The sequence below is a fragment of the Hippocampus comes genome, unplaced genomic scaffold, assembly GCF_001891065.2.
Source record: "Hippocampus comes isolate QL1 unplaced genomic scaffold, H_comes_QL1_v1.1 scaffold96, whole genome shotgun sequence".
In the NCBI taxonomy this organism is placed as follows: Eukaryota; Metazoa; Chordata; class Actinopteri; order Syngnathiformes; family Syngnathidae; genus Hippocampus; species Hippocampus comes.
Genome location: NW_017806074.1, coordinates 893789 through 918007, shown reverse-complemented (window position 1 = coordinate 918007; position 24219 = coordinate 893789). Strand labels below are relative to the sequence as shown.

At 41.3% G+C, this 24219-nt stretch overlaps 4 protein-coding genes and 1 long non-coding RNA gene across 6 annotated transcripts in view; 4 read left to right on the top strand and 1 right to left on the bottom strand.

Annotated features, from left to right (window-relative positions):
- Positions 1-6: 6 nt before the first annotated feature.
- LOC109530587 (olfactory receptor 1N1-like) lies at positions 7-738 on the top strand (the record flags this gene model as incomplete). Its single annotated transcript, XM_019894426.1, has 1 exon — positions 7-738. A coding segment is annotated over one exon (732 nt), but the record flags the coding sequence as incomplete, so codon positions are not given.
- Positions 739-10098: 9360 nt separating this feature from the next.
- LOC109530591 (uncharacterized) lies at positions 10099-13211 on the top strand. Its single transcript, XM_019894431.1, has 7 exons — positions 10099-10209; positions 11318-11403; positions 11488-11703; positions 11833-11898; positions 12171-12264; positions 12889-12988; positions 13063-13211. Exons 1-7 carry the CDS (start codon positions 10164-10166, stop codon positions 13163-13165), a joined length of 711 nt encoding a protein of 236 aa, XP_019749990.1. The 5' UTR covers positions 10099-10163; the 3' UTR covers positions 13166-13211.
- Positions 13212-15236: 2025 nt separating this feature from the next.
- Positions 15237-16950, top strand: LOC109530570 (putative gustatory receptor clone PTE01). Its single transcript, XM_019894407.1, has one exon. The coding sequence runs from the start codon at positions 15732-15734 to the stop codon at positions 16755-16757; it is 1026 nt and encodes a 341-aa protein (XP_019749966.1). The 5' UTR covers positions 15237-15731; the 3' UTR covers positions 16758-16950.
- Positions 16951-17377: 427 nt separating this feature from the next.
- On the bottom strand, positions 17378-19289 carry gdf3 (growth differentiation factor 3). The gene is made up of 2 exons (XM_019894406.1): positions 18787-19289; positions 17378-18300 (listed from the first exon to the last, which is right to left on the bottom strand). The coding sequence occupies exons 1-2, from the start codon at positions 19175-19177 to the stop codon at positions 17468-17470; spliced, it is 1224 nt and encodes a 407-aa protein (XP_019749965.1). The 5' UTR covers positions 19178-19289; the 3' UTR covers positions 17378-17467.
- A 150-nt stretch (positions 19290-19439) lies between these two features.
- LOC109530576 (uncharacterized) overlaps positions 19440-24219 on the top strand; it is a 9147-nt gene continuing 4367 nt past the window's right edge. The window contains exons 1-3 of one of the 2 annotated variants that reach the window (XR_002171029.1): positions 19447-20010; positions 22990-23125; positions 23247-23330. This is a non-coding gene — a long non-coding RNA (uncharacterized LOC109530576). Of the gene's footprint in view, positions 20011-22989; positions 23331-24219 lie in introns of both variants that reach the window. The other variant, XR_002171028.1, reaches the window with a different exon arrangement.

Sequence of the window (24219 nt, the reverse complement as noted above, 5' to 3'; positions counted from 1 at the left end):
GCTTTGTCTCTCAACTCGCTTTTGTTCAGCACCACCATCTACCCCAAACTCATTGTGGATGTCTTGTCTCAACGGCAGAGCATTTCACACTCCGCTTGTATGTTGCAGTTGTTCCTTTTCTACGCTTTAGGTGCTTCAGACTTCTTTCTGTTGTCAGCCATGGCTTACGACAGGTATGTGTCCATCTGCAAGCCTCTGCAATATGCAACCACCATGCGCACAACCAATGTCACCATCTTCTTGGCTTTGGCCTGGTTTCTGCCCGGCTGCCAGGTTGCTGTGGGAACTTACATTAATGGAAAGCAAAAATTGTGCAGGTTTGTTTCAGGGGGCATTTTCTGTAACAACACTGTGAATAAGCTTCAGTGCGTGAGATCAGAAACGACGGTCGTTTACGGTGTGTTTGTCTTCATCAGCATTGTGATTCTCCCTGTCTTGTTCATCCTCTTCACATACGTTAAAATATTTCTCGCCATTTATTGCCGTTGCAACGGATCCTGGGAAAAGGCAGTGGAGACCTGTTTACCTCACCTGATGGTTTTAATCTGCTTCTCTTGCTTGGCTGCGTTCGACGTCATTGTGGACCAAGCGGGGTCAGAGCTTCCGAAGACGGTTCGCCTGATCATGATGTTGCAAATAGTGGTGTACAATCCTCTCCTCAATCCAATCATATATGGAGTGAAGATGAAAGAAATCTGGAAACATATCAAGAAGTTGTTCCGTCACCACATCAAATAAATGGATTTCGAAATTCAACGTGTCAAAAAAAAAATAAATGAAGCCAGGATTTAATTTGTCGAATAAATTACATTTGGCATTTCACCGGTCACACTTATTTCATAATGTCAAAGGTTTTCTGGATTATTAACATGACATTGTTGTTTGGTGTTTGTATTGATATGTGTTCAGTGCACAATGGATTGTAATGTGTGCCTCTCATGATTAAAAAAAAAAAAAAATCCCATTCAGGAAGTGTTGTTACTCTTTTATTATACAGTACTATTTATTTTCCTTCACAGGATGAAAACAAATTCTGTCTCGTTATCTACCCAGCTATCCGTTGCTCCAAGAATGTTATAGCCTTAAAATGCAGTGCTGCTGATTGACAGCAATTGTGCAAAGAAGAATGGGTCATAATATCTCCGGCATAAAAAATTATTGTACTTTTTTACACTGGTCCAGGAAGCATTGAATCTTTTTTTTTTCCCTTAACAAATAAAAATCACCATTTTAAAAACTCAATTTTATGCTTACTTGGGTTATTTCAAGTTCAAGTTCAAGTCAACTTTATCGTCAAATGTGCGACATGTGCAACATGCAGTTTTTATGTATTTGATTGATTTATTGATTGGAAAAAAAAACAACATGAAAGACAAAGAATATCAAAGAAAAAATATCAAGACATATCTTGGTTCAGTACAATTTATATGCTCAAAGGGAGAAGGAAGAAGTAGAAAAACCTATTTAGTCCTACCCGTTGTTCTCTGTAAATCACTGAAAATCATGATATCATGCTAATTAATGCACAAATAGGCTAGTGTACAAATCTGGACCAGTATAAAAAAAAAATAAAAAAAAGCACCGCTCCCCTTTACATACGTTCAAAATATCTGTACATATGAGCGTGACATGTACACCAATGATTCGATATCCTCGTAATAAATCGAAACAAAAAAAAAACAAAGGAAAATATGAACAGACATGCCCCTTTATACATATCTACTGAGAAACTATTAAAAACAATTAAACCTCAAGAGCCATAAATGTTACATTCAGTGCCGTTTCTCATGTCTATACATGATTGATTTATTTTTAGATTTTTAAACCTCTTTTTGAGCACAACTAGCAATTCGCTCATTTTCAATTGTATTTCTTAATTGTTCCATCAATGAACTCTTTTTACAGAAACACAAATTTGTTTTACATTTGTTCTTGTCTTTTTTGTTTTTGTTGTTTTTGTTTTTGTTTGTTTTAAAGGCACTCCTACGCCTTATACTGAAATAACCCTCTGTGATTTTGAACAGCTTCTGGATACTGGTAAGTTGGTTATTGTTTGCCTTGTACATTATTTGTGCTGTTTTGAATTCAACTCATTCATAGAATTTGAGAGTGTTGAATTTGATAAATAATACATTTGTTGGTTCAACATCATTTGAGCGGTTAATCATTCATAGAGCTCTTTTTCGTAGCTTAAAGACAGACTGAGTTTTTCTTTTGTAAGTCTTACACCACAGCTCCACACAGGATGTCAGATATGGCAGCAATAATCAGCAATATAATATATATGATGCCTTATTTAGGAGGGTATCCTTTGTTTTATACAGGATACCTAAAGGTTTGGAGATTTTTCTTTGAGCATTTTGTAAGTGTTATTTCCAAAATAATGTTTCATCTACAATAACTCCCAAATATTTTGTCTCAATTACTCTTGCCACCTCAACAGAATTGACAATTCTGACCTGATTTAATTTGTCTGGTCACAAATATTGTGTGCTTTGTTTTGTTTAACTTCAAAGATAATTTAGTACTGTAGTATCAACCCATTTTTTATATCTGTTTAATTATTTTTCCACAGTATTCAGAAGCTACTCAAAGTTTTCTCCAGGGCAGCATCAGGTTGAAATCATCAGAAAATAGATTTTTTTTTTTTTTTAAGACAGCAAATGTCATTCATATCAAGTAGAAATAGTTTAGGACCAAGCACAGACCCTTGGGGGATCCCGTGAGTTATCGTCAACTTGTTTGATTTGTTTGTCAGCTACCTTCCCTGCCATACTCTCTGCTGCCAGCTGTCATGGATAGCCCTCCAGTACACCTTGGTTTGGTTTCCCTGACTGCCTTTGTGGTTCCTGCCTCCTTGACCTGGTCCTCCAACCATATACGTATTTATGATGTGGCCCACGACGAAAAGGAGTTTGACCGCTATTTCAGTATCCTATTCAGTAGCAATATTTCTTCTCAAAATTTGCTCCCATATTCTCAAGAACCATACAGTATTGAGAATTAATTGACTCAGAGTTTTCAATGAACAGAGAATGGTGCCAAGGAAAAGAAAATCGGAACACGGAACTGTTACATTAGGCCTGTTGCATGAGATAGAGTCTTCTGGCACATAACTTGTTCGAAAGTAGGGTAATTCATGATCTGACAATTAATCAGCGACAGCAGCGCTATAGTGCTCATCTTCACACTGTTCCGGTTTTTCTGGTATTCAGCACATTAGTTCCTAGTAACCAAAGAGTCTTGACTCTCTGTCACATTTCCCGGAGCTGTTGCATTTGATGTTATCCTTGATCTACTCTTCATATTTTAATTTGGCCTGTTTGATGTTAAATGTTGTTTGGGGAAACCCCGTTTGGGATGGAATAAATGTCCGGATATCATTTGCCTTTTAAAAACGAGAGCAGTATAAAAAGGAGCAGGTTTTACAGTTGGATTCATTGGTGCAGGGAAAGTCAACTCTGAGAAATCTTCATCCGGACTCAGAGGTGGGTCGACTCGCCAATTTTGGTCAAGAAAAAGTATTGTTACTATTGAATATTATGACCCAAGAAAGATTAAAAAGTCGCCTTCCAAATAATTAAGATTAAGTATTCAGTACTAAGTAACCAGTGAGAAGTGGTGTTTTTTTTTTTTTTTAAATAGAGCATTACAAATTTAGCAACAAGAAATGCTGTTGAATGAATCAGCATATGCTCAAAGTGAATGTCTTGTATGTGTGTGTTGTCGGGATGGGGTAGTGAAGACTGTACTTTGGGGAAGGAATGATTTGGGAGTGGAAGAGTTGTCAATTTTCCATGGTGCAAATGAACCCAGCACCGCATGCGCACGCGCGAAATGACCTCACCCACCCACGCAGAATTTCGCTAAAGATACATTTCCAGGAGAGGAAGAGTTATCAATTTTCCATAGCGTGCATGCAGCAGTGCATGAAAAACTCTGCGTAATTACCTCACCCATTCAGGCAGAAATTTCCGAGAAGCCCAAGATGCAGAGTGCAGTTCGAGGCGTGGCTCAACGTGGGTGAACCAGAAACATTTGTCTGCACCCACCAGGATTCTAAGAACTATTTCCTTTGAATAATGGGCAGGGTGCCCTGAAAATGGGCGAGATGACTCTGGTTCTGAGTATCTAGGTCAGTGGGTTCAAAAGTTGTGGTCAAGGAGGATGTCTTGAAATGAGTTGGATGGGTGCAGTACCACATGTTCCCAACAGAGGACGCACTAATCAAATGCTTTCGTATTTGGATTTCCGTCAGTTTTGTCATTTTCGATGTTAAATACCCCTCACTTTTTTTTCTTCTTATCTTTTTGATGAACCCAAATATCTTTTTTTTTTGTTCTATTTAAATTAATTACTTTCGAGTGCACACCGACCACACCTCCCTGCTTCCCTGCAATGTTATCCTCAACCCCACGCAAACCATAACAAAAGTATGCCACCTTTGATTTACAAATGCCCCAATATATCAGTCTTTCCAGTTATGAGCTGTCGCTTTCTCAGTGTTTTATCTGTTTTGCTCTGTCTTTTTTTTTCTTTTGACTTGTCCCGTTATGGGTAGACGAGGCCTCATGTAGGATTCAAGCACAATGAGCACAATGTTGGTACTGTACTGTACTGTGTCGGCACCGTCACTCTGTTGTTCGATACGGACACCTGCTGGACTTTACGCATCATTGCATGGCAAGCAACTTTATTTGTGACTTCTTTTCCATGACTTCATTTCTTTACAATCGCGTTTATTATATTTTATGTTTTTATACAACACGGTGCTATTTTTCATGATGGACGAGGAAGGAGTTGCTACAATTTCTTTACGACTGAAGATGAGTGCTTCTGAGCACCCGTGAAGCGCAATCGAGTATTCTCTAGTGTTCTCAAGTACAACTTGTCTGTTATGTCTTTCAGAACTCAGCCAGCTAATTAATTGTACCCAACATGGTCCTTCTCCTGGTGCTCACGGCCGCCATCAGCCTGCTGCCAGGTAACTAACTATACGCTTTCAGTTTCATCTTCACCTCTGCCATTTTGCAGTTCTGAAAACTTGGGCATTGATGTCGCGATGATGAAGCGTAAAATGATTGATTCACGGTGCCAATAATGGGCAAAATTATTTCGATTGTCATAATTGACGTCTAAAAACCCACAATATACTCTTTCTTTCTTCTTTTATGCTTGTGGTTGAACCAATTAGTCGTCAAGTCAACTTTACTAGTCTGCATGGTTGAAGCTTGTCTGTGTGGCATACGTATAAATACCCCAAATTAGACGGCAGTCTCTCGATGACTCAGTCATGAACAATTCTGTCATTTGCATCGATTTTGTAATAAATTGTGTTTTTTCCATGACATGATATTGCAGGTTGCGGGTATTCCACGTAGCCTCACCTATTCTTTGTGTTTACATAAAATTTGAACTGTCATCATTTCAAAAAATTAATTGGGCATTTGCAATCTGCAGTTTCACTGATGTACTCGATGTACTGTAAAACTGAGTACAAAGTGATGATTAGGCGGATGTTGCAAGACTTGGAGCCTTTACTCATGCCATGTGTTCAGAATGGAATGCTGTGAAGCAACATTCTCATCATATTGTTTTACAGACTGTTTGTGTTGCTGAAATATTTATCACCCTTTCAAGAGTTCAGGATTATAATCACCAGTTTCTCCACAGAGAGAAAAATCTGATAGAAGCACTACGTGATCTTTTTAAATCTGTGTTTATTAAGTGTCGCACGTACTTGTGGCTCAAAATGGACCGATTCCATCGAGATTCATCTTGTTCCTTGCTAAAAGCGACTGGAGCCAATCCTGAAAGAGTCAAATCTCAAGTTCCATCTATATTATGATATGACTTTTGTTTTGTAAATCAATACGCAAAAACAACAAGGAAGCAAAGTTTTGTAAATGGATTTAAAATCAGTTACAGTTGACTTCATTTCTTTTCGCATCTTATTCCCGTTTGCATGCAGCATATATCAGCTAAATGCAACTTCACTATTATTAGTTGGAAGTCTGTGGATCTCAGAGAGCTACTGGGTTGACATTCAATCAGCATTTCTTTTATGTATTCAGGACCCGAACCGTTCAGTCATTTATAGACATATTTACAGATTTATAGCGTCATAACTTTTCAAATCTGTTCTACAGCTGATTGGGGCCAACTGTAAAGCCTGGAGGATTGGATTAATATGTTCTGAGCTCTTTTTTTTTTTTTTTTGTCCGAAGCTGAGCTACAGCATTCTGAATGAGCTGCAGCTTTTGATGCTCTTTTGAGGCAGTCCAGTCAAAAGACGATGATATGATAATAATCGAGTCGACTGGAGAAAGCTAGTCACCATGTGTTTTGTGGACTTGGAGAAGGTGTTTGACCGTGTCCCTCTGACAGCTTTGTAGGGGGTGCTTCGGGAGTATGGGGTACCGAAACCCCTGCTGATGGGGCTGTTCGGTCTCTATCTCAGCAATGTCAGAGTTCGGTACACATTGCCGGGAGTAAGTCAGATTCATTTCCAGTGAAGGTGGGACTCCGCCAAGGCTACCCTTTGTCACCAATTTTGTTCATAACCTTTATGGACAGAATTTATAGGTGCAGTTGATGCGTTGAGGGAGTCCAGTTTGGTGGCCTCAGTTTTGAGCTTCTTCAAGTTGCGATCTCCAACTCTCACTGGAGCAGTTCACAGCCAAGTGTGAAGCAGTTGGGATGAAAATTAGTACCTCCAAATTTGAAACAATGGTCCTCAGTCGGAAAAGGGCGGAGTGCCTTTTTCGGGACAGGTATGATATCTTGCTACAAGTGGAGGAGTTTAAGTATCTTGGGGTTGTGTTCACGAGTGAAGCAGGAGATTGACAGGTGGATCGGTGCAGCGTCTGCTGTGGTGCGAAGTCAGTTGGTATGGCCTTATCTTACCGGCAACCCTAATGAGAATCAGTGGGATAGAAAATGGATGGCTGGAAACTCATAGTTACAATCAAAAGGAAAATTAACGTAAATGAATGTACAATGTGGCCTTCCATTGAAAAGCATTTCACATTTTTCAGTTATGTTTTTAATCGCAAAATTCTAGCTCGAACTATATATATTATATCGAATAGATAACAGACATGTAATAGAATTATTATTTTCATTCAACATTATGGAAAAATGTAATTAACATTTTTTTTAATAAATGAAATAAGTGAACAACTTGAAAGCAAACTTAAGTACATAGACAAGACACATCGTCTCAGACATGCTGGCCTAATGAGGAAACTCATGTTTCCAGGCTAAAGCCATCAGTGAGGCCTTTGGCCCTTGTGCAACACTAAGTCAGGCTGGTTCAAAAGAAACCAAAGCATGGCTGGTATCTGGATTAGCTCAAGAATTTTGCCCCATGGCAACATTGGAGAATGCCGACTGTTATAAAATTCACTCAGTATACATCTGTCTTTAACACCTCATGATACATGTGTAAAATACCTGTCCCGGAGCAGGTGAAGGGATTGTGGGCATACGGTATTCATGCCAGGGAAGAAAGGAGCTATAAATCACAGGATGGTGTGCAGCGACCACACTAACTGGCTTACAAGTCTTGATTAGTCCGTTTAATTTGGCCATTGGTCTAGGGGTGGTAATTGGAGGAGAGGCTGGCTGCTGCGCCAACTGCATGCAGTTGCCTTAAGTACAAAAAAAACGAAAAAACAAAACTAAAACAAAAACTCAATTTGCGAAGAAATGCACAGCAACACACAATATCTGCTGGAATGTGAGAGCATGATATGATTGGTAATGTTGCAAATCTAAGGGCAGATTAGATTGCATACGTAGATGGACGGCTCAAAATGATAATTGTCTGAAAATGCTAAAACATCTAGGCACAGTCTAACAATCTCCTGATGAATACCGGTAATAAATTTTCTGCACAGCAATGCTGCACCTACATCTTGCGGGATCATTATCAAAATGACATGCCATGTTTGTCTCCACCTACTGTGCCTAATGGACCTCTCATACGGTGTCTGATTTAAATTTTTTTTTTTTAATGACTCGCGGCAGGAGTAGGCTATGCCAAACCTCGCTTGCTGACTGAATGAATGAGGAAATAAAATGGAGTGTATTGCTCTGAAAGGGGGCGGAGGCAGACAAAAACTCGAGGTTCATTGAGAAAAACCCGGTCTCAGCCAGTTTAGATTCATAGAATCTGTTACTGCGGGAACTAACCGAGAGCTTAAGTGACATCTCTCTCTCTGAAACAGGCTCGAGTTAACCCTCTTTCTCTGGTTTGACTTACCGGTACCTCTCTTTGAAGCGGAAAACTCAGTTTCCCTCATTTTAGGGTGAACAGATTTGGGGTTATCCCGAAACCCGCTTTGTGAAACGGACCCCTGGTCTGTTTGTAGCATGCAACCCTTCCGTCTGGATTTGTTTTTCAGCTATTAAAAGGCTGTTTTAGTGATTGCTGGTCTGAGTATATCAGCACCCCAAGATTTCGGACTTGGCCTTTGATTTCTAAAGACAGTCACTGTATGTGTTTAACAGCAATCCTATTTTCCCTTTTGCCCAAAACAATCTCTGTTTTGTTCGGGTTTAGCTGAAGGAAATGTTGGTTAATTGAGTTGTTAAGTTGCAATAGACCAGGGGTATCCAAACTCGGTCCTCAAGGGCCGATGTCCTGCCTGTTTTCCATCTCTCCTTGCTGAAACACACCTGATTCAAAGGATCAGGTCATCAGCAAGCTCTGAAGAAGCAAGATAACAATCCTGATTATATGAATAAGGTGCGTTGCAGCAGGGGGGCACGGAAAACAGGCAGGGCATCGGGCCTTGAGGACCGAGTTTGGACACCCCTGACTTACACAAAAATAAATAAAAATTGCATGTGTACAAAAGACTCAAAGTGAGGCAAATTTAGCAACAAGAAATGCTGTTGAATGAATCAGCATATGCTCAAAGTGAATGTCTTGTATGTGTGTGTTGTCGGGATGGGGTAGTGAAGACTGTACTTTGGGGAAGGAATGATTTGGGAGTGGAAGAGTTGTCAATTTTCCATGGTGCAAATGAACCCAGCACCGCATGCGCACGCGCGAAATGACCTCACCCACCCACGCAGAATTTCGCTAAAGATACATTTCCAGGAGAGGAAGAGTTATCAATTTTCCATAGCGTGCATGCAGCAGTGCATGAAAAACTCTGCGTAATTACCTCACCCATTCAGGCAGAAATTTCCGAGAAGCCCAAGATGCAGAGTGCAGTTCGAGGCGTGGCTCAACGTGGGTGAACCAGAAACATTTGTCTGCACCCACCAGGATTCTAAGAACTATTTCCTTTGAATAATGGGCAGGGTGCCCTGAAAATGGGCGAGATGACTCTGGTTCTGAGTATCTAGGTCAGTGGGTTCAAAAGTTGTGGTCAAGGAGGATGTCTTGAAATGAGTTGGATGGGTGCAGTACCACATGTTCCCAACAGAGGACGCACTAATCAAATGCTTTCGTATTTGGATTTCCGTCAGTTTTGTCATTTTCGATGTTAAATACCCCTCACTTTTTTTTCTTCTTATCTTTTTGATGAACCCAAATATCTTTTTTTTTTGTTCTATTTAAATTAATTACTTTCGAGTGCACACCGACCACACCTCCCTGCTTCCCTGCAATGTTATCCTCAACCCCACGCAAACCATAACAAAAGTATGCCACCTTTGATTTACAAATGCCCCAATATATCAGTCTTTCCAGTTATGAGCTGTCGCTTTCTCAGTGTTTTATCTGTTTTGCTCTGTCTTTTTTTTTCTTTTGACTTGTCCCGTTATGGGTAGACGAGGCCTCATGTAGGATTCAAGCACAATGAGCACAATGTTGGTACTGTACTGTACTGTGTCGGCACCGTCACTCTGTTGTTCGATACGGACACCTGCTGGACTTTACGCATCATTGCATGGCAAGCAACTTTATTTGTGACTTCTTTTCCATGACTTCATTTCTTTACAATCGCGTTTATTATATTTTATGTTTTTATACAACACGGTGCTATTTTTCATGATGGACGAGGAAGGAGTTGCTACAATTTCTTTACGACTGAAGATGAGTGCTTCTGAGCACCCGTGAAGCGCAATCGAGTATTCTCTAGTGTTCTCAAGTACAACTTGTCTGTTATGTCTTTCAGAACTCAGCCAGCTAATTAATTGTACCCAACATGGTCCTTCTCCTGGTGCTCACGGCCGCCATCAGCCTGCTGCCAGGTAACTAACTATACGCTTTCAGTTTCATCTTCACCTCTGCCATTTTGCAGTTCTGAAAACTTGGGCATTGATGTCGCGATGATGAAGCGTAAAATGATTGATTCACGGTGCCAATAATGGGCAAAATTATTTCGATTGTCATAATTGACGTCTAAAAACCCACAATATACTCTTTCTTTCTTCTTTTATGCTTGTGGTTGAACCAATTAGTCGTCAAGTCAACTTTACTAGTCCGCATGGTTGAAGCTTGTCTATGTGGCATACGTATAAATACCCCAAATTAGACGGCAGTCTCTCCTCAAATACAATAAAAGCACAAGTGAACTAGAAACAGTGAAGGAGAGAGACGTTTTACTTTTGGGGTGCTTGGTTACAATGTCCGGTGTTAAAACACTATGCAATGGAACACAAGATGCGATCCGTTGATAGAACAAACATATGTGCAGGTCTCCCACTAATTACAATTACATGAAGCATGATGGTGAGTTGAACTTTGAATCAACTGTTTTTATTTGTTTCTTTGCCAGTGTGTCGGAATAAATACGTACGTGAAACTCGTCGACGGCCCAAAAAAACGTTGCTGTGATGAAAATTATCAATGACATCATTGATTCATTGACTTTATGCCAACTTTCATCACATTATAGTCTCGCACAAAGCACAGTCTAATTTTGCACATGGGTGGAATTGTTTTTCTTTTGATCTTTTCCGAGACTTGCACAGGTGGAATAGCGCGTTTGCGCCAGTGTGGCATAGAACGCCGTCGAAGTTACGGCCAATTGATTCCCTTGAAAATCCGAGCGGTTGAAGCAGACGTGAGCTTGACATTGCGGAAGCAAACATTGACTCGATGCGCCCGTTTTTTACACCGAGCGCACAGGCGGCTCTCAACGAAAAAAGGCCCCGAAATTTTAAGTCGTACAGGTGCTGTACCTCTCTTACAAATGTGCTCGACTCACTTGAATGTTTGACTTGTACACGGTAATACTTGGTGACAAAAGCGAATCGCTATGACATGTTGCTACAGGTGTTCAGATTTGATTTCAGGATGTATGTCACCTCGTGTGGACTGCTGCCGACTGACTTTGTCATGTCTTTTTGTCTGTAGGCGCAACATCTCAAGCTATTGGTCCACTTATTCCCTTGTTCGAGTGTCCCATTAACTACTATGGAGAGACTTACGTTGAAGCATTTGTGAGTCAGTTCATAGCACATGTCTTGTTCTCTAACACATAATAAATTGTAACGTATTGATAACTGCTGTTGTCCCGTTAACAGGGGATCGCTCTCGGGAATGTATTTACGCTGCTCTTTGGCAACCAAACTAGCTCTGACTTCATGACTTTCACCTTTGAAGACCTGGTGCAACTTGTCGCTTTTGGGCCAACCTTTATTGTTGCTGATGAAACTTCTGAATTTGCCCTAAATCTGCCAGACCTTGTTGGGACGTCACCGTGCTTTTACGGTATCGGTTTGTTTTCTTCTTCGAATACGGTGAGTACTGTGTTTTGTATTTCTTCATTTTAGCTACTTGTTTGGATACACACACACACACACACACACACACACACACACACACACACACACATTAATATATATTATTTTTCTCTCTCTCTCTCACAGATCCTTTTGCATTTCCGCACATTTGGAAATCAGGGAGCGTACCTAGTCACCTCGCTCGTGCCACTGGTAAGAATAGAACTTTTCCTGCATTTGAAATCAAAGCAACTCAAAGGTAGCAGCATGTATAGGTTGTCAGCACCCCAAATATCGTAGACCGATCATGATTCCAATGTGTCAAGATGAGCAACTTTTCAAAACATTTCTCCTCTGTTGGTAATGTTTGCCACACTAAAATGGCAAATGACATGACAAGAGATGCGGAAAATAGATGAATGAGTTTTAAGGTGATATTCATAGCGTTCTTACTCTCAAACATGACCTGCTTGTCTTCCATGTAGACCGTCACGACAACAGTGGGGGGACAGCTGGTCAGCGCGACAGAGTTGTCAGCTCCTGAAACATATGCTTACCTTCGAGGCTGCAGACACGAGGGTAAGCGCGGCTCTTTACCTCGAAACACGCACCCTGTACACATGACTGACAAACATCGATCAAAACGTTCATGACACCTTTCAGTTCCTTCTCAGTCCTGTCAATTTACTCATGCCCGGGCAGCCTGGTGGTCTAGTGGCTAGCGTGTTGACCTCACAGTGCAGAGGTTCAATTCCAGCTCCGGCCTCCCTGTGAAGAGTTTGCATGTTCTCCCTGGGCCTGCGTGGGTTTTCTCCGGGTACTCCGGTTTCCTCCCACCTTCCAAAAACATACATGGCAGGCTGATTGAACACTCCAAATTGTCCCTAGGTGTGAGTGTGAGCATGGATGCTTGTTCGTCTCTGTGTGCCCTGCGATTGGCTGGCAACCGGTTCAGGGTGTCCTCCGCCTACTGCCTGAAGACGGCTGGGCTATGCTCCAGCACCCCCCGCAACCCCCGTGAGGATAAGCGGATCGGAAAATGAATGAATGAATTGTGTCATGCCCTGTGATAAGCGGATCAGAAAATGAATGAATGAATGAATGGTGTCATGCCCTGGGGCTGACGAGGTCGTGTCCTCCTTTGTTTTGTGTTGGAATCCGCATCCGGGATTCACATGCCTTGTTTCTGTGTGTTGTTTACAGGTCAATTCTATCCAGTAGGAACAGAGACATGTGTCTCCGGAACTGTCTTTGTGACATGTAATTCAACAGCTTTCCTCACCGTTTCGAACGATGACCCAAGGTAAGCATGTTCCGTGTCATTTGTCATGAGGCCACGCCCACAATCTCCTGAGCGAACCACCCTGCCTCTGCTAGATGCTCAAGGAAGTCTGGGTGCACCATGACTGTGATTTGGAGCCCCATTAACCAGCCAGCTGAAATTCTCCCTACTTCACCCCCTCCTATTCCAGTTATTTAGTGCTGTCAAGCGATTGAAAAAAAGTTGTAATTAATTATGCTCTGTAATTAATTAATCTAATTAATCAATATTTTAATCTCATCTAAAAATTACTGAGAAAAGCCTTATTTTCATTTTAAATTTGTTACATTATTGAGGCAGATCAAAAGATAAAAGAAAAAGTGGCATTATAAAGTATTTTATTGTTTTTCAGCAGACGTGGAAAGATGCAGTCCTAGCCATTTACTTTCTGCTGCATTTGAGACTCGTCAAAGTCCTACCTGCAACCTTTAGTTTCGACCACGAGGTGGAATATCACTGTTTTGTTTTTGTAAATCTCCAAAGAATTACAAAATAAAAATAAAATAGAACATCGGGTCCTTAGAAAGTGTTTAGGTTAACATATCAAAAACAATAAGAACAATTTTCTGAGCAATACAAGTACTCAACACTGAACTTGCTTCAGATAATAAACAATAAATAAAGCAGACCCTTAAATCACAGTGCAGAAAGTTGCTGAGTTCAAAAACAAATTCAAGATAATAGTACAACAAAACTACATCAATCAGAGTTAAGGTGATAAATTCGAAACATTCATTAAATCTAATAATAAATCAGAATTAAGTTGATAAATGGAGTAATGTACTGCAATATCCATTATGAATACAAGAGAAAATCGACATATAAAAGTGCTAGGGTGTTTATGTGTATAATCTCGATACAAACCAAAAGTTGTAAAAATAGATAAGTATAGCACAGATAAGGGTAAAAACATTAGTTTTTACGCAGACTTCTACTTTCTTTTCTGATTGACATAAAAATGATCTATTTATATATTAATACATAATATGGGGTAGGACCAGATAAGTTTCTTTACTTCTTCCTACTCCTTTGAACATATAATTGTGTTGTATGTATGATGACTGTTTTCGTTTCCTTTTTTACAAATGTACTTACCTTTACTTTCTGTCAATGTATTACTGTATATGTTTTTATGTTAAATAAACAATTAAAAAAAAAACACTTCAGAAATAACACTGTTCCTCATGACAAACTAAAAGCGCTGAAAAAAACATGAATCACTTCTAGTAGTCTACAGAGTGAATTCATGGGTGGCTGGAGCGCAGGTGCTAACGGTGGCTCCTTTGATTGCCATAAAAGTAAAAAGCCTTGAGATTTTCTTCTGTTGTGAATTGGCATCATATAAATAAAACCGACTTCCTGCGATTTGCAGGGGGCAAACTAAAGGTGACACTTTTGCCGGTGTTGTCCAGAGAATTTGCTTGTTTGCCATCGACAAACCTCCCATGATAGCATCATTTGTGGCTCATCATTAGCAGCCTCCCGAGGCTGACCTTGTTTTGACACTATTCTTCCATCACTCTATCCCTTTCTAATTAAGCATTGTAATGAAGGTAAGAAAAAAACAAATCAGCCCCAGTCCCTTGACATTTTACACACAGATGACCTTCCTCTCAATTGTCCAACTTGTTGTTTCCTTTCAGAGACAAACAAAAATGTGGCTTTAAATAAGAAATCTTAAAAAAATAACTAAATGCTAGAATATTATGAGAACTATCTTGTTCTGATGTTAACGTTTTTGTTTTTTTCAACATTTAGGAATCAGTAAAGCGTTGTTGGTTTGAAAATAAAATCCAATGAAACAGCATTCTATTGTGGATTTGGAGTTCCCTTAAATTATCACAGGTTTATGTCCAGAAAAGTTAATGTGTTAAAATACTGTATCGAAATCGCCTTGATGGGATTGAATTGTACTGTGAGGTGGCCCATTGGTTGAGTGGTTAGCGCCTCAGCCTCACGACGGAGAGGTGCAGGGTTTGATTCTGGATTTTGGCCTTCCTGTGTGGAGTTTGCATGTTCTACCCGGGCCTGCGTGGGTTTTATCCGGGTACTCCGGTTTCCTCCCACATTCCAAAACCATGCATGGCAGGCTGATTGAACACTCCAAATTGTCCCTAGGTGTGAGTGTGAGCACAAATGCTTGTTTGTTTCTGTGTGCCTTGCGATTGGCTGGCAATCGGTTCAGGGTGTCCCCCGCCTACTGCCCGAAGACAGCTGGGATGAGCTCCGGCACGCCCTGCGACCCTTGTGAGGGTAAGCGGATCAGAAAATGGATGGATGGATGAATTGTATTGTTCAAAAAAAGTGATAATCGCCTTGTATCAAATCATTAGGCCATATCGCAGAACGTATCAGAAAAAAAAAATTATCTTGACAGAAATCTCTCTTGCTCTTTTCTCATGTCGAATCGTACAGGTGAGGTGAGTCACCTTTATACAACATTTGCTACTTGGAAGTACATATCTTGGGTGAAAAAGTTTCCAACGTGGAAAACGAAAACTATAAATGAGCAGCATCAGCATGTTTTTGGCACTCTTCTTTGGCCTTTGACTCCATGATTGCCTTCCACCGGCTTCCTCTCTTGTCACATCATATTATAATGTGACAATGGACTTGTCACTTCAGAACATCATGTTCACCAAATGTTTGACCCTGTTACATGTGATGGACAGGTCAGGCCCACAAAAAACACGGAGGCCAAAAGGACTTAGGGGAATTTGTTGACATGACAGCGGCTCTTAATGAGATCCGTGGAGGCTCAGCAACCATCATAAAAGACTTGTCACTCCCGCGATTCTGGACCGCCGGTGTGCAGTGTGCACATGAATGGAACACGATGAACGGAACTCACGTCCTAATAAGCCTTGGCGGCTATATCGATGTGGATAAGTACCGATATGTTTACTTTGTGTTCTTTTTGACGCTCTACGTTCTCATCCTATGCTCGAATGGCACCATTATTTGTCTCATCTGGATTCACAGGAACCTTCACGAGCCCATGTATATTTTCATCGCCGCTTTGTCTCTCAACTCGCTTTTGTTCAGCACGGCCACCTACCCCAAACTCATTGTGGACGTCTTGTCTCACCGGCAGAGCATTTCTCACACAGGGTGTATGTTGCAGTTTTTCGTGTTCTACTCTTTAGGTGGTTCAGACTTCCTTCTGTTGTCAGCCATGGCTTACGACCGGTATGTGTCCATCTGCAAGCCTCTGCGATATGCAACGACCATGCGCACAACCAATGTCATCATCTTCTTGACTTTGGCCTGGTTTCTGCCCACCTTCCAGATTGCGTTGGCAACTTTTATTAATGCAAAGCAAAAAATGTGCCGGTTTGTTTTAGGGGGCATTTTCTGTAACAATTCTGTGAAGAAGCTTCAGTGTGTGAGATCACAAACTTTGGTTGTTTATGGTATGTTCATCTTTGTCAACGTTGGGTTTCTCCCTATCTTGTTCATCCTCTTCACATACGTTAAAATATTTCTCGCCATTTATTGCCGTTGCAACGGATCCTGGGAAAAGGCAGTGGAGACCTGTTTACCTCACCTGATGGTTTTAATCTGCTTCTCTTGCTTGGCTGCGTCCGACGTCATTATGGACCAAATGGACTCAGATGTTCCAAAGATTGTTCACCTGATCATCATCTTGCAAATATTGGCGTACAGTCCTCTCTTGAATCCAATCATATACGGGGCAAAGATGAAAGAAATATGGAAACACATCAAGTTGCTCTGTCACCGCGTCAAATAAACGAATTTAGATGTTCAACCTGTCAAAAAATAAAAACAAGTCATTATACATATCCAATAAATTAAGTCGGATATTAATGACCAACCTTATTTCATAATGTAAAAGGTTTTCAGAGTGCTTCACACTTCTAAGGTGGTGTTTTTATTGATATGCGTTCAGTGCAAAACAGATTGGAATGTGTTTCAATCATGTTCAAAAAAAAAAGAAACGAAATAAAAGAACATTGAGGAAGTGTTGTTGCTGTTTTATTGAAACGTACTATTTAATTGCCTTCACAGGATGAAAAAAAAAATAAGACTCTATCTACCAACCTATTCACTAGATGGGGCCAATTCCAATCTCTTATTTCTCTGGGCCATAACAGCCTTGTTCAACTTTATTCAGCAAAATAACTACTGGTCGGCGGAAATCCAGATAACTGATTTTGACGTAAATTGATGTAATGTTTTCACATTACAAAATAAGCCATTGTATATTTTTAAAGGACATGCTTACACAAACATATGAAATATCAACATCAATCTATTGGGGAGGGTGATCAATTGTACAAAATACTTTTTTTTTTTGCAATATGTGATAGTTTAAAAATAATACAGAAATGCCTGTTGTCTATTCAAAGCTTCACATTTTTAATTCCAAACTTTATTCGCATCATTTAAAAACTGGCAGGTCAGAGCGGCCGGGGAGTGGATGGAACTAAGGGGCTTCAGTCATCTGCATCCGCATTCATCCACCACCATGTCCTGGTAGTGGCGCAGCACTACGTTGTCATTGTTGTCATAGTAGAGCATGGAGATGGGCGAGAAGCGGACAGGTACGCAGCAGGGCTGAGGGGTGCTTTCCGGATCCAGCGAATGAACCAAAGTCTGCAGGATGGCGTGGTTGGTGCTGTTCAAACTGTCACTGAGAGGGAAGGGGCACTCACCGTGGCAATAGTTTGCCACGTAGCCCTGCGGTGCGATGATCCAATCCTGCCAGCCTACGTCCTTGAAGTCCACATAGAGCCGGCGAGCCTTGCAAATGTTGCTGGGCGAAACGGGGGGCAGGGCGTGGGCAGCGCTCCTCCGCTGCCGGGAACGGCACTGCTGTGGGTGGAGCGACACTGCCACCAGCGAGGCCTGTACAGATGGCGCTACCCAGGACTGATCCGGGTCAGCATTAAGAGGCCGGAGTTCCAAAAGCAGACCATAATTGCGTGCTGGGTGACGCCAGGACTCGGCCAGTGCGGTGACATCCAAGATGACCGACACCACCTCAAGGCCCAACTGGACTGACTGGGACAGCAGAAGGCGGCGGTTGGCCCGAGGGTCGGCGCCCTTTAGCGTGGGCCGGACTATCTTATACAGAACGGCACTGACGGTGGGACCACTTTGCAGCAGGGTTGCCATCCTAGCAGAGCCCCTGGGCCGGGACCTCCACAGGAAGTGGATGTGCAACTGGGCCAGAGACAAGACCTCCGAGGACTCCAGGGCCGCAAGATTGAAAAAGAGATGCTGGTCCACGCAGCCTGGGCATGCTATGCCAGAACCGGGAACAACACTACCTACACGCACACAAAACATAAATTGACACTCTGAAACTTACAAGCACATTGTTTCACACACAAAACAACAAAGACATACCAAAAGTAAGACACACAAAAACAAACACCTGTACGCTCACAGACATAGTGACACGGACGCACGTGCACAAAAACATGGCCACACACAAACAGACATGTACACGCACAGAAAACAGAGACATACATGTGCACAACACAAGCAGACACACAACAGAGACACACCGACGCGGACACACGCAACAGGTATACATTGATACGCACAACACAGCCATGGAAACACACATAGCGATGAACGTATTTTGCAAATGAGAAACAGACAAACAACAGAGGTACACGTGGGTATACTGTACACGATTAGACACTAACGGAAAAAGACACAAATACAAACACGCATTCACGCACGGATACAATTGGCATGTTGTCTGTAGCCACAAAATGACTTGGCCTTGGCGGTACCATTGCCACTACCTTGGTCTTGCACATATCTGATGATGTTGCCACGGACGCCGTACTCGGACACCATGCACGGCTCGCCTTCATCGACCTGGGCGCGCTGCGACCTCCAGAACATCTTCCAAAGGGCCGGTGGAACGTCGTGGCGCGGGGATCGGGACCCAGGGGCACCATCGGGGGCGGCCGGCGGCTCGGAGAGGCCTAGGGCGCCGAGCAAGAGCCGCTCCGAAGGGACAGCGTCCACGCCAACCAAGAAGAATAGGAGCAGGAGCGCAAGCATGTTGTTCTTCGCCCAGACGAGTTCGCTCAGCAGGGCGCTGGGCGTTTGATTTAAATGGCGCGACCTCCCGTAGTGATCGATAAGATGGCGAGGGAGGAGGCGGGGAAGCACGAAAGCTCCAAACATTTTTGGTTTGTGTTCTAAACTTTTTATCAGTTCTTGAGACTCAAGGAACTGATAAAAGCTTTAGAAAACAAACAAAAATTACCTGACTCAAGTCATTACAGATCAGCTCTACTTTTGGCACAACCCCCTGAGTTTAAGAGCCACATTTTGGTTTTTAAAAGCACTACCAATAATGACCAAAGAAAAAAAAATACAAATAAAGTTAATATGGTTGATATAATAGCAAAAATAATTAATCCCATTTTTACACTTTAGGTAATGTTATTTGTTCCACATAACAAGCAATAAAATGAGTAACAAAATGTTAACACGTGCATTTAAAAACTTTAAACGCCAAAAATTTAAATGTCTAAATTATGTATATTCATGTAAGCAATTCACTAATTACTTAAACAATAAGTCCATAGTTTAGAAAAGTTAAAATTTGTAAAATAGTTTTTCCCCATATCAGTGTATCTGTCTTGTATCCACTTGTGATGCAAGCATTTCCATATTCTGTATTCTTAATCGTTGCTACCTAAATATTACCTGTATCTTATTTCATCCTGTTTTGACTCGTTACTCACTGGTGGGCGTCCACACTGTGAGCGTTTGTTGTCAGGTTTATTGATTGAGTTTAAAATGGCATTTTTTTGTTTTTAACTGTGCAATATGATGAGGTGCTGTACAAATAAAGTTGGACCGCAGAGAAATACCGGAAATGGACTGTCACAAAAATGGGGTCACTGGTCGTCTTTCCTCTGTATGTCTGACAGAGTCTGGAGGCAAAGTCAGGTATGTGACGTGGTTAAATATCTCATGCAAGAGAAAGAAAGGAAGAGAAGACGTTAAGTGTAAGTCATACTCAGTCTTAAGTCACTAAAGGTTAACTACTCGACAACACTCAGAAATATTCGCAGTGACGCCTCCGTGATTCGCTTGCATGCGAACAAACAAGCTATCCGTAACGTATCTTAACACGGCGAATGGCACTGTGCTAAGATAAGTCCAAGTTCAAGTCAACTTTATTGTCAAATGTGCTCTATGTGCAACATACGGCACAGATGTATGTAGACCAATAAAGTCGCCGAATCTCAGCTAAAACATTTGTTATACGCGTAAGGGATTCGCTTCTGGTTCAAGGCCATGGTGAAAAGCTGGACCTTGTTTTTATTCAACGTAGAACGACATCGAACAAGTTCAAGCGACTGTAAACGTGCGTGTTTTGAAATTAGTTCATAAAAGGCGCCTCTCTCCCAGCATCCGCCGTTTCGTCACGGGGGGGTGGGGGGCGCCACAGTTTCGGCCTTATGGTCTTTATTTCGCTATTTTTGATAACTTCGTAAGATTCTTTAACGCCGTTAAAATATGTTTTTTACGCCCAGTCGTTTTGATGAAATTGCGAAACGTATACAATTTAAGCATTATGTTTCCCTCGTTTTCCCCCCTCACTGTCTTAAAGTGGTACAGTATATACAGGCGTGACGTCACCTTTGATGTAGTTCTCCAATAACGACGCTTGAGGTCACCCAAGACCTTCGACAAATACTATTTTACGCACACTTGTGATAGAAACAGAGCTAAAATTTCATATTTTATTGAATGTCATAATTTGTAGATGCCAAAGTTTTGGGGTATTTTCCTTAGTGACCCTGCCAATTCAGGGCGTTCCACCACAACCACCAAAATGTCAACTACCTTGCATAGTGCTTATGTAAGCCTATGTTAAATTATTAATTATTATCATTTTATATTTGAGCCTTATATTCCTTTATTACATTTACCTAAATTATATTCTGTTTAAATATTGCTGAAACATTTTTATGTTGCTTGCATTTGATTGGCTGAAGAAAAGCAGTAAGTGTTTTCTTTACTGGAAGGAGGTTGTTCTCCTTCATCCGTTCGGAGGTGCAGACGTTTTTTTCCCCTTTTAATAAACTGTATTAAAGGATTTCATCTCTACTTTTGTCATTCGTAAGGTAGAGCTATCCACTAAAAACAACGAACCCCTCAACTTACACTTACATAACAATCCTGATCATTTGAATCAAATGTCTCACTGGTTTGATTTTAGACGCACTGGCCATAATGATTCAGATGATGACCTTTGTTTGTTTGTTTGCTTTTTGCATCTCAATTTTCAGTGGTCCAGTTGAATTATGTGAATTGTTCGGTTTTGCTCATTAAATGAAAAATTTGTAGAGCCTCTGCAAAACCTTTGCAAAAAAGTGTAGGAATTGTGGGTGGGAAACAGTTAGACAAACAAATTGCCTTGTACATTCTTTTGTCATAAAATTGAGGGCAGTTTTGGTAAATATCAATAGAGGGCAGGTCATTAACGTTACTGGTATGACTCTTGATCATTTTATTGATGCTTACTCTGCCATTCAGCTCAGGATATGACTGTTAATTCCCTGTTGGTTTTCTGTGGGTCAAATGAGTCACTTGGTTTTTTTTTTTCCTCTTCTTCCCCCAGCTGCACCATTCATTTGTTTCTGTGTGTGCTCTACTGAAGATGCGTAGGATGCATGTTGTGTGTTTTCCTGCCTAATAGATGACTGCAAGCTGTGTCATGCCTTTTATATAATTCTGCGGGGGTCCCTCGTACTATTTTAGGTTCATAGGGCTTCTCTTGCGCCACAGGTAGGGCCTACACAAAGCTCTACATTAATTTGCCATAGCTCATGTGTTTTTTCGTAGTCAGATAATCACCAGATAACCTTTCTGAATTATTTGTGTAATGTTTGAAAATAGCAATGTAATAGAGAAATTGTCATATACGGTATACGGTGCATACACACAAGACGCTTCCTTTTCACATGTGGTAGCTGGCGCATAAAGCATCTGTAGCATCTTACATCTTCACTTAGTGCCCGTTCTTGCCAAACAGCGCAAGCAGATGGACTAAAATACATGACACCATTCACAGAAGATGCAAATCGTGTTACAAACACCGATTGGCACTTAGTCTGTACTTTTAGATGTAAAAACACATCACACCGGCCTTGCAGTGAATTTGGTCTCTCGTTCTGATGTCACACCAAGAGATGGTAGCATAGCAACTTTGGCGATGATAAGGGAGCGTTCCCGGAGTAATTGGTTATATACCAGTTGCTGCAAAATGGCTAAGAAATGATTGCCAGTTTCATTTTCTCTGGAATACGATATGCATCAAGTCACCTTTACAGTGAACTGTAGGCCATCTGGACGCTGTATGTCCTCTTAAATTCTTCACGATACCACTGCATTATATTTGCGGATACAGTGTTTCTCATTGTGCATCACTGACTTTTTCATGTCGGAATGAAGTTGCCTTCAAGGCCCAATCACCAATTTTATCATTTTCTCAGAACACTCAATTCGTTGTTGAAATCCGAATCTATGCCGCCTGTAGTCCGAGGCAAACAGAGCGTGGGCGCGCGATATTGTCTGTGAATAACTTGTTTTATGGGTCCTGGGAGTATCATATGCAAGTGTCTGTACAGCTAAAGAGAATATTCCATGAAAGCTTTCTTTCTTTCTCCGGCCTTCTTGAGGGAGTGCGTGTGCGTGTCGGGCTGCCAGCGAGAACAACAGCAGCCTTTTCTGATAGCCCGGACCACACACAACCCCAGAGACCCGTGTCTTCTGTCATCAGCATGCAGACGTTAACAATGTGTATCTAAATTTAGACCTCCATGTTGCTTCATAAACCTGAATCCAACTTTCAACGTTGACACAAGCGAAACCTTCAGTCCTCTTGCACTGCATTCTTTAAGAACAAAACGGTGCTTAATTTGATAATCGATGAATTATCGGTTAATCATTGCATCTACCGTTTTCTGTACATGCAGCCATTTGCTGAGCCATTGAAAGATGTCATACCAGTGCTAACCACAAGATGGCAGAAATCGCTCACCAGCCCCTCCAACCCCGAGGCTGGAATTGAGAAGAAGAGCGTGTCATGTCCTCGTAACATCGATCTCCAAAGTATATAAACAACAGTTATCTCTTTTTTTCCACATAGCTGGCAGTTTGTTTAAAATGTGTGAAGATTTAGTAAACTCATGTCCTCCAAAAACAACTCTCAACAGTGCTTCCAATACGTTAGGTGGCTTAATTGCACAAGCGGCCATTGTGATGAACTCCTTTCAGAGCGGGACTTTACTCACCCATACTTGCACTGTTCACACAGGTGAGTGAACCAGCATATTTGTTTGAGTGACATGCAAGAAAACATGTTAGCATAAGACTGAAATCATTGAGTAAGTAGACTTGTGTCAAAACATTCACAAAATGCGTTTTTGCACATAATCGTGGTTTTTTTTTAAATTTGAATAAATAATACTTTAATAGTTATTTAACATTACGAAGTACTGCAGTTAATATTAGTATAGGTTACATTTGAGTTACATTTACAGTATCTTAGAGTTGCATCTGACCGTTTGAGGGCAACCAATATCCTGTCGTCGTCAGCGAAAAAGGGTTTGACAATAATGTCATAGAGCTTCCAGATCATTTTAACAAACCATACGGTTATTCATTGCTGTCATGGGCGCCTAGAGAATCAAATTACCATCTAAATTTAGGGACAACACTTAAAGCGTAATTTTCTTCTTAACATTCAGTATTTATTCTGTGTTATATGTCGCATGTGTTATTTCAGACATACCATTTGGGCTTTCGATTAAAGTCCCATGCTGAGGTGCAAGTGATAGGCCTATAAAGACACATGCACACATCCTTGCACTGAAAACAGATGTAGAGTGAATTCCCATTGGCAGCCGAGGCCTTTGAGTCATCAGCTGGGATTCCCTTCCTCTCGCTTCCAAATATGGGTGGGATTGTGAGCTAGAGGCAGACAGAATGTGAAAGGCAGAGTGGAACCCCCGGGTGATGTCAGAGTGTTGGAACAGCATGCCACGCCACTGACTGGAAATGCAGCGGCGAGGAATGTCGGGAATGTAAAACTCCATGTAATGCCATTCGCTCAGTTGTAAGAGGTTGCGCTTCATGTTTGCAGGCTCCCGCGTTTTTTTTTTTTTTTTTTTTTTCCGCATTAACTTCCCTTGGGAGCAACTTTT

Bases quoted from the DNA above. Each gene is read 5' to 3' on its own strand.
- LOC109530591 (XM_019894431.1), top strand. From the start codon at position 10,164: ATGGTCCTTCTCCTGGTGCTCACGGCCGCCATCAGCCTGCTGCCAG. The intron at 11,404-11,487 runs GTGAGTCAGTTC...TCCCGTTAACAG, and splicing joins AGACTTACGTTGAAGCATTT to GGGATCGCTCTCGGGAATGT. The intron at 11,704-11,832 runs GTGAGTACTGTG...TCTCTCTCACAG, and splicing joins TGTTTTCTTCTTCGAATACG to ATCCTTTTGCATTTCCGCAC.
- LOC109530570 (XM_019894407.1), top strand. From the start codon at position 15,732: ATGACAGCGGCTCTTAATGAGATCCGTGGAGGCTCAGCAACCATCATA.
- gdf3 (XM_019894406.1), bottom strand. From the start codon at position 19,177: ATGTTTGGAGCTTTCGTGCTTCCCCGCCTCCTCCCTCGCCATCTTATC. The intron at 18,301-18,786 runs GTAGTGGCAATG...GTGTGCGTGTAG, and splicing joins CAGATATGTGCAAGACCAAG to GTAGTGTTGTTCCCGGTTCT.